Genomic DNA, 9,446 nt, shown 5'->3' on the forward strand with positions numbered 1-9,446 from the left:
CAATTTTAACAAATAATTGTACTTAGAACTCAATGTATAAAATGAACTGCAGGGTCTCATGCACTCGCAACTGCCCCCGCAGCCCCTCCTTCCAGCCCTTGGGGCATAGGAGGAGTGGAGGGGACGAGTCAGATGTATAGTGTGTATAGTCACCTGCATGCCCATGAGCCTGCCAGCTGTGGAGCACACTGCTGCGAGCATGGGGCAGTAGTGGCAGAAGTCCTCAGAGGATCAGCTGCAGGCACTGCTCAGGTAAGCACATGGCACTGGGCAGGGGAGGAGAAAATTTACCTGCTCACCCGGGGACTGGATTCTATGGCACCCTTAATGGGAGCTCACAAAACCCAGCTGAGAATCACTGCTCTAGTGTCTAGACCATTGCACTGCAAATGAAATGAAAATATTTAATAGAATCATTTCTTCTAACCTTTAGAATATAAACTATCATTTTTAAAAGAAAATGAAACAGAATTAGATCAAATACAGGCATACCTTGTTTTATTATTGCGCTTCGCAGATATTGCGGTTTTTTACAAATTGAAGGTTTGTGGCAACCCTGCCTCGAGCAAGTCTATTGGCACCATTCTTCCAACAGCATTTGCTCACTTCGCATTTTTTAGCAATAAAGTATTTTTTAATTAAGGTATGTACATTGTTTTTTTAAACATAATGCTATTGCACACTTAATAGACTACAGTATAGTGTAAACATAACTTTTATATGCACTGGGAAACCAAAAAATTCGTGTGACTCGCTTTATTGCAGTGGTCTGGAACCGAACCCGCAATATCTCCGAGGTATACCTGTACAAACCACCTCAGAGACAGATTTTTATCTATCATAAGTAGGTCCAAGTGAAAAGAAAAAGAGATTCAAATAAATAAGCAAACAAAAACATCAGCGCTCTCTTCTGCCCAGGGCAGGGGGTTGGACTCAAGGTCCCTTCCGACCCGAAAAATCCATGAAAAAGCTCCATTAAATCCAACTCTACAAGCAATCCATATTTGGGTTAAACTAAAAATTATGCATCTTGTCACTGATTAAATAGAAAAAAGGCAGTCAGCTGGATTTTCTTTCATATCTATATTTTTAACGTGGCAATAATTGTAAACTTGTCATTTTGGGGGAATATGTAATCTGTGATACTTGAGGAATAAACACACTCACAAGACACTGTTTGTCATAGTGAGTAAGACCTTACTGCAAGAGCATTTCCAATGAATTTTTAATGGGACCACACACAGAGTAAAAAATTTTTCAGCATGATTAAGTACATCAAAATGTATTTTGTGGTTCATTACATGCAGTGATCCTTTCTAATATTTTTTTCCCTCTGGAAAAAATGCTACTGTCATTTTTCAGGTTGGGGAGAACTGAAATTGTTAGATCTTATACCTCTGTTATAAATTATGATGTATTGATAACACTGGGAACTGACACCCATTTCTAAAATATTTATAACTAGTCATTTATTTTTTAAATGATCTACCCTGAAGTTCAAGTTCTAGGCTGAAGTATCTGCTGGAAGTGCTCTCAAAAGACATACCTTACTTCTAAGTTGTTCCCAAGTTATAACAACTTTTTATTTAAGTGAATGTATTGCTTGTTCCAACTCCAGGTGACCAGAACAGTTTGAACAATGGCTTTGCAATTTCTCCCTACACTAACCGACAGCAACTCAGCCTCAAAGGAGAAGAATTACTTTGAGGGGAGGAAAAATCTCCCTGTTTGTGAAATCCCTCTCTACTAAAGATGATCAAGTAGGATGCAGGGTGATGTCCATTTTCAAGGTATTTTTTTGTATGTGGATATCTGCCCAACAGGTATTAAACTAAAACTATACAAAATATGTCTCCAATGTGAATCAAAATGAACACACACAAAATGACAGGTGCATCAATTATGCTTTAACATAACAATGCAACTTATTACCTGCACAAAATATTCTTAACTGCTGGACTGGAGATATAAGTTGCAAATGGGTGGTGAAGAGGTCAACAAATGCTCCAGGATATACAATAAAGATAAAAATTCCAAATCCATTAAACCGTACTTGTTCTCTAAAAGAAAAAGAAATGACTGTAAACCTAAAAGCAATATTTATATTTTAGAACACTGTAGAAACCTATAGTAATTTTACATATCAATGAAAATTAGATGATAATTAAGCTATATTTTATTTAATCATGTAAAAATCCAATCCTAAGCAAAAGCACTCATTGAACTTGTAACCTGGGAAGAAGGAACACACGACACCAGTTCTCTTCTTTGGATATTTTTAAATGCAAGATGGAAAGTAAACTACTTTAAATCTCTCTCTCAAGAAAACTTTTTTGTTTTACTATTTTGGAGAAGTTTCCTAAACTATTTTAACAAATAATTGTACTTAGAACTCAATTTATAAAATGAACCAGAGCTGCTCTCAAGAACTAGCAAGAAAAAGTAATGAAAATTCCTTTCTACCAATCCCTGTAGGTTTTCTTGCATTTATAATCAAGCTTTTTTTGTTAAAATGCATTTAAGTGAACTTTGTAAGCAAAAAGGAGGACAAGACTATCTGAAAAAGTACAAGTGGTATCTATCCATGTAACTAAGATAAAAGGAAGAGTGAGAGAAGGTAGGAGGAGACTTAAGAGTATTCAAGGGCAGAAAAAAAGACAGGTTAGAGCCATACAATTTTAAAGTTTTTACTTTGTATTTTTAAAAAATAAATATTTATATTTTTGGAATAACTGGATAGAGCTTATGTGAAGCTCAGAAATTTCTTAAGGACATCACACCAGCAATACTTTCCTCACATGCATCATTGCTGATATTCTGAACCATACTAGAACCAGCTAGTCCTGTATCTCATCTACCACAGTATGCAGGTCTCAACACTTTATTTATTTATTTTTCAAGTGCTCTTGCCACATGATCAAGATGCACATATATTAAAATAGATACAAACCGTACAAAGAGAATTTGTAAGAAATTATATAATCTCCAGAACTATCTATAAAACAGGATTAGCAATAGCTGCTGCAATGCCCTCATGCACTCTCCTAACACAAACAAGCTTGTCTTTGTAAACAGTAGATCAGTGATTCTCAGCCAGGGTACCACAGCACCCTGGGGTGGCTTGAGAGAATTTCAAGGGTGCCACAGGAGATCAAGCAATGTTAGCACTGCTAGATGTGCAAATATGACTCACAAGATAAATCCAGGGATTTCAAATAGGAATCCATAGCGTGGACAACACTCTCACATGTTGTGGTCCGAGTCCTTTGCAACAGATTTGCTCTAGCATTTTTCTGTAGTCAGAAAATGAGTGAAAAAATAAGAGCTGACACTTTCCAAGTGTGTATCTCGAGTCTAACAAAGCTGTGAACCAGTGCAGCAGACTTTCCAACATTTCCTTTTAGATACCAAAATGCCAAATACCAAGCCATGAGGTCAAAGCATGTCAGAACTGAAAGTCCACCTGCAATTTCAACCATGCCACACTTAAATCAAGCACTGATCTCAAAAGCAGTAGATTCACAAAAACAAATGCCTCATCAGACAAGCTGTGATTCAAATATATAGGCTTCAGTACCTCATAACATCATCTTGAGTAAGACCTGGAAATACACTGGAGCAGAAGTATGTGTTCCCTATGGCAGTATTCTGCAAAATGTACAGACATTCAATAAGATTGAAAACTTAGGAAATGACCCCAACATAGCATTATAAGTCAATAACCGAGACACAGAGAGGTCAGTAGAAAAAGTGTAATGAAAGAGAAAGTCACATGTCTTCCAAACATGCACCTTATGTAACTCTATAATTTTATGGCATACTCCATTTTTCTTTATTAAAATAATTTACACAAGGTTTTTTCTTTTTTTCTTATTTTTACATAAGCCAAAATCTGAACTAAAATGCTTAGAACCTTTGCCACAGAACACAAGTAAAGGTAATTATCGTGTCAGTAGCTACTGTACTGTACTTTACTTTATCATCTGCACATAGTTTGGCTAAAAGAGAAGGTGAATCCTTGGTTCCAGCACCTTAGCAGCCACAGGTATGCAGTGGCCAGCCATTGTTTCATAGCAGGTAGGGTTGGAAGGGACCTAAGCAGATCATCACATCTGACCCCCTGCCATGGGCAGGAAAGGGTGCTGGGGTCAAATAACCCTGGCTAGGTGATTGTCTAGCCTCCTTCTGAAGACCCCCCAGGGTAGGAGCAAGCACTACCTCCCTTGGAAGTTGGGTCCAGCTCCTAGCTGCCCTGACTGTGAAGTAGTGCCTCCTGATGTCTAGCTTGAATCTACTCTCAGTCAGCTTATGGCCGTTATTCCTTGTTACTCCCGGTAGTACACAGGGGAACAGGGACTCTCCCATTGCCCCTGGTCCCCCTTGGCAAGTTTGTAGGTGGCTACCAGATCCCCTCTCAGCCTTCTTTTGTGAAGGGTGAACAGGTTCAGGTCCTGTAGCCTCTCCTCGCAGGGCCTGCCCTGCTGCCCCCACGAGTGGCCCTCCTCTGGACCCTCTCCATGTTATCTACATCTCTCCTGAAGTGCGGCGCCCAGAACTAGATGCAGTACTCCAGCTGCAGCCTGACGAATGTTGCATAGAGGGGGAGGATCACCTCCCTGGACCTGCTCGTGATGCATCTATGGATGCATGACAAGGTGCGGTTAGCCTTCCTGACCACGTCCCCGCATTGGCGGCCCATGTTCATCTTGGAATCAATAGTGACTCCAAGATCCTTTTCTGCCTCTGCTGATGAGAAAGGAGTTCCTCAGCCTGTAGGTATGCTGCTGATCCTTCTGCCCTGGGTGCAATACCTTGCACTTGTCTGTACTGAAACCTATCCTATTCTCATCCACCCAACCCTGTAACCTGTCCAGATCTAGTTGTAGCCTGTCCCTCTCTTCTAGTGTGCTCACCTCTCCCCACATCTTAGTGTCACCTGCAAACTTGAACAAGGTGCTTTTCACCCCCTCGTGCAAGTTGCCGATGAAGATATTGAACAGTGCGACCCCGAAGACTAAACCCTGCAGAACCCCACTGCCCACATCCCTCCAGGTCGAATAAGACCCATCCACCACCACTCTCTGGGTACAGCCCTCAAGCCAACTAGTGACCCATCTGACTGTGTAGGTATCGACACCACAGTCTCCTAGTTTTTAATGAGAATGGGGTGAGAGACAGTGTTGAAAGCTTTCCTAAAGTCCAGAAAGGCTATGTCAACCGCAACACCTGCATCCAAAGCTTTTGTAACCTGGTTGTAGAAGGCCATCAGGTTGGTCTGACAGGACCCGCCTCTAATGAACCCATGTTGATTGCCTCTAAGCATAATCTCCCCTGCTGGTTCCATGCAGATGTGCTCCTGGATAATTTTCTCAAAGTTACCCAGGGCTGAGGTAAGACTAACAGGCCTATAGTTTCCTGGGTCCTCTTTCCTACCTTTTTTTAAAATGGGGACCACATTGGCCCTTTTCCAATCCTCTGGCACCTTGCCAGAGCACCACGAGTGCTTGTAAAGCTGTGCCAGGGGTGCCTTAATGACCTCTGCCAATTCCCTCAGCACTCTAGGGTGGAGATCATGCACAGTTACAGTAAAAGGCAGAAAAGAGACAATATCCATTTGTTTTTTATCATGGTATGAGAAGAACGGAGCATCATAATTTACACAGAAAAGTCTCAATGAATACTGAAGTTAGAAAAGAGCTGACTTGATGCTTCAGACAAGGCACATAAAATACATGTTTAAGCCCCAAACCACTATAATTTCAGATACCTATATAATACTTCCATTTCACTCACTCACCCAGGACTTTTTGCAAAGCTCAAATGAATGCTTAATATCTGAATTCCATACCCAACAGATAGATACTGAAATGCACTATTTTAGTGCAGTCCCAATATGCCAGGTATACTGTACAATTAATATAGCTTCCCTCATCAGAATTAAATCCATTAATGCATATCTTAAATGAAGTATATAATTAAGGTAACAAAAATATCACCCTTAGCTATAGCACCTTTTACTCCAAGGCCTCACAAGACACTTTATCAGTGTTTATGAATTATACAAGTATCCATAGGAATCAATATGTCCATCACCGAAATTCTGTCTTCTCAAAGACACAACAGCTAACCATTTTCATGGCTGCAGCTGCACCCAATAAAAATTGCGCAAAAAAATGAAAAATCCTGGACACAATGTAAGTCATAGGGAAAATTTATGAGAAGCAAGTTTTGGGGTTTTTTGGTGTAATCTCTTACTTTGTATACTTGGGAGAGATTTAAAACAAGCTTTCAGGCACGGAGAACATATAACCAGACACCCAAACACACTCGGAAAGCAGCAGCAGTGTGCAGGGCAACATTGATGGCTGCACTGCTGGAGGCACAATGGCAGAGAGTCCAGCAGCACAGCTGCTGCTGTTCCTGCAGCCCATCCCCCCACCCAGGTCAGCACTGGGGCTGGTTATACTACTGTGAAACCTCTCCCAACTATATGTTTGGTCCAAAAAAAGATATCACCAAAGGTAAAAAAAACCCCAAAATACCCTTCCTTCTTGCATATTCCCTGGACGAGAGCTACAACAGCTCTCCAAGCTGCAGAACATTTAGACAGACAGGCTATAACTACTTAAATTGAAATGTTGCCAGAAAACAAATATTAACTTTCCTAGCTCTACAGAGAATACCAAAGGCCTCTGATGGCTACATATGGTAAGGATTTCAGCTTTGTTTCCTCCTAAAGACAGAACCTCCTACAGCAAGAAATCTCTACTTCTTATATTTCCTTTGACATCTCTACAGGACAGTACTCACCTAAAAACATGCAAGAATTCTGGTTCAATGCTAAATGGAAGAACTACCAACTGTTCCTTTTTAAAGAAATTGGTCCAGATTATAACAGTGCTTTTCCACATATAGCATTACCTAATCTTAAATATCTTTGAGATACATGGACTCACTCTAGACACATCAACTTGGCTTCTAGCCCATGTGTAGGCAACCCCCAGCACAGGTTGCAAAGCCTGGCATGCAAAAGCATTTTGCTTGGTGTGCACACTTTGGTGTGGATGATGAGGAAAGGGCTGGGAAAAGGGCACTGCCACAATAAGGAGCGGGTCCCTTCCAGCTCCCCACTGCCCGCTAAGGCTATGCGCAACTTTGGTAGCCGATTCAATTTGGAGGAGATTCGGCGGCCAAATCTCCAAATTCAAATCAAATCAGGAGACCTATTAAAAGGTCTGAATCAAACCGGAAGCCTCCAAATCAATTCTGAGAGATCTGGTGCTGATTCGGAGATTTGACCGTAGCAGTCCTCAACCATGCTGGACACAGCTGCCACCATCTGGTAAGTCTGTTGTGGTGGGGGGAGGGAAGGAGGGGCAGATCAATGCCCCCACAGCGAGGGAGGGATTGGGGCTGGGACAAGCTGCCCAGCTGGGGTGGGGGGGACTCAGGGAGGGGGCTCCTGCCACTGCTCACCTTTGGTCCAGGAGGGCATAGGAGCAGGCGTGTACCCCCGAATCTAAGTGGGGCAAGCTGTGCTCTGGGAAGCTAGCTCCAGCCACAGCCCAGAGTACAGCCCTGGCTCTGCCTGCCCTGCAGAACGCAGGAGAGCAGGGGTTCTGGGAGGACTGCAGCCACACCAGCCCCTCTTTGATCCAGGTGCACACACCTGCCCCCATGCCCTGCTGCTGCTTGCCCAGGTGGGGCACAGGGGGGCAAAGCCACAGCTTGTCCTGGAAGCACGGGGAGCCTGGAGCGGGTTCCTCTGCTGCATGCCGCTTGTCTGAGGCAGTACAGCAGCACTGTCCCGTGCCTCCCCACCCTGACTGGGCAAGCAGCAGGAAGGCATAGTCCCAGCTTCCAGCACTGCTGCACCCACAAACCGCACCCCCCACCCCAGCTGGACAAGCAGTGGCAGGGCAGAGCCGTCACTCCCACTGTCTTCCGCCACCCATCCAGAGCACAGCCTGGCCCAGCCTGCTCCGCGCAGATTCAGGGGCACACGCCTGCTCCCATGCCCTCCCAGATTGCCAGTGCATGGTGGCATGCAGGGGAGGGAGCCCCCCTCCCTGAGTCGCACACCTTCTGCACTGGCTGGGCAGCTTATCCCAGCCCCAATCCCTCCCTCACTGTGGGGGTATTGATTTGTCTCCCCCCTTCCCTCCCACCACCACAACAGACTTACCAGCTAGAGGCAGCTGTGTCCAGCATGGCTGGGGACTGCTGCCTGTTTTGTCTATGGTCGAATATCCTAATTGGCGCTGAATCTTCTAATCCGATTTGGCTGAATTGAATTAAGATGGTGACTCGAATCATTGTCCCTCCAAACTGGCTTAATCTTAATCAAATACTTGCTGCTTTGCCCACCACTGGTATACCAATATCTTGCAAGTTGTTGAGGGCGTTTTTGGCACTCTGCCTGAAAACATTGCCGACTCCTGTTCTAGCCCTTTACTGCCAGGAAACAGATTTCACAGTAGCCTAATTCTAATGGGTCACTTCTGTTATCTCACTGACCATATTTTTCATCATAAACTGTCTGTTAGAGACATCTGTTAGAGACTCTAGACAAGCCGAGAGTCTATTGGTGTTGAATTTCATCCTGAAGAGTATAGCCTAGGAAACAGCAAGAGAAATACGTGGCTGTTTTTTCTGAGATCTCTCTTCCAAATATCGACCAAACCCTGCCTTTTCTCAATCTTCACTGCCATTTCATGAGACTGAGGAAATATGGCTTACAGACATGAGATCCATGGAGAACAATACAATAATGGAAAACCAAAGAAACAGATTTCATAGACATTCAGGCTGGAAGGGACCCTGAAGAATCATCGAGTCCAGCCCCCTACCCCAGGGGCAGGAAGTCAGCAAGGATCATAGGAGCCCAGCAAGATAGACATCCAAATGCGTCTTGAGGGCGTTCAAAGTGGGTGCTTGAACTGCCTCTGGCGGCAGTCTTTTCCAAACCTTGGGGGCTCAGACAGTAAAGAAGTTCTTTCTTATGTCCAGCCTGAATTGGTCGTGGTGGAGTTTGTGACTGTTCGATCTTGTCATCCCTTGGGGCGCTCTGGTAAACGGACGTTCCCCCAGATCCTGGTGGTCACCCCGACAAACCTGTAGGTAGCTACCAGATCACCCCTGAGCCTGCAATTTTCCAGGCAGAAGAGTCCCATAGCTCTCAGCCTCTTGTGATAAGGTCTGTTTTCCTGACCTCTGATTATGCGCGTGGCTCTCCTCTGCGCTCTCAAGCTTCTCCACATCCTTTTTGAATTTGTGGAGCTCAAATTCAAAGTAATTCAAGTAACTGAGAATTCAAGTAATTGAGAATTCATCTCCTTATCTACCTACCATCTTTTTCAGACATCCTGCTGGCCAAATAAAGATCATATTTTTGCTGACCTTTGGCTTGAACATGTCCAGTGACAGCTAACTAGTCCAAGGTACTG

General features: G+C 43.6%; 1 protein-coding gene across 2 annotated transcripts in view; it reads right to left on the reverse strand.

Annotated features, from left to right (window-relative positions):
* Positions 1–9,446, reverse strand: part of MBTPS2 (membrane bound transcription factor peptidase, site 2) — a 54,912-nt gene that overhangs the window by 31,914 nt on the left and 13,552 nt on the right. For both annotated transcript variants that reach the window (XR_002099799.1, XM_019529180.1), the window contains exon 5: positions 1,933–2,060. Coding sequence is in view for 1 of the 2 variants with exons in the window: in XM_019529180.1 (XP_019384725.1) it covers positions 1,933–2,060 (128 nt within the window). In the remaining variant the exon portion in view is untranslated. The remainder of the gene's footprint in view (positions 1–1,932; positions 2,061–9,446) is intronic.

Source organism: Crocodylus porosus, unplaced genomic scaffold (assembly GCF_001723895.1).
Source record: "Crocodylus porosus isolate Cpor-Errol unplaced genomic scaffold, CroPor_comp1, whole genome shotgun sequence".
NCBI lineage: Eukaryota > Metazoa > Chordata > Crocodylia > Crocodylidae > Crocodylus > Crocodylus porosus.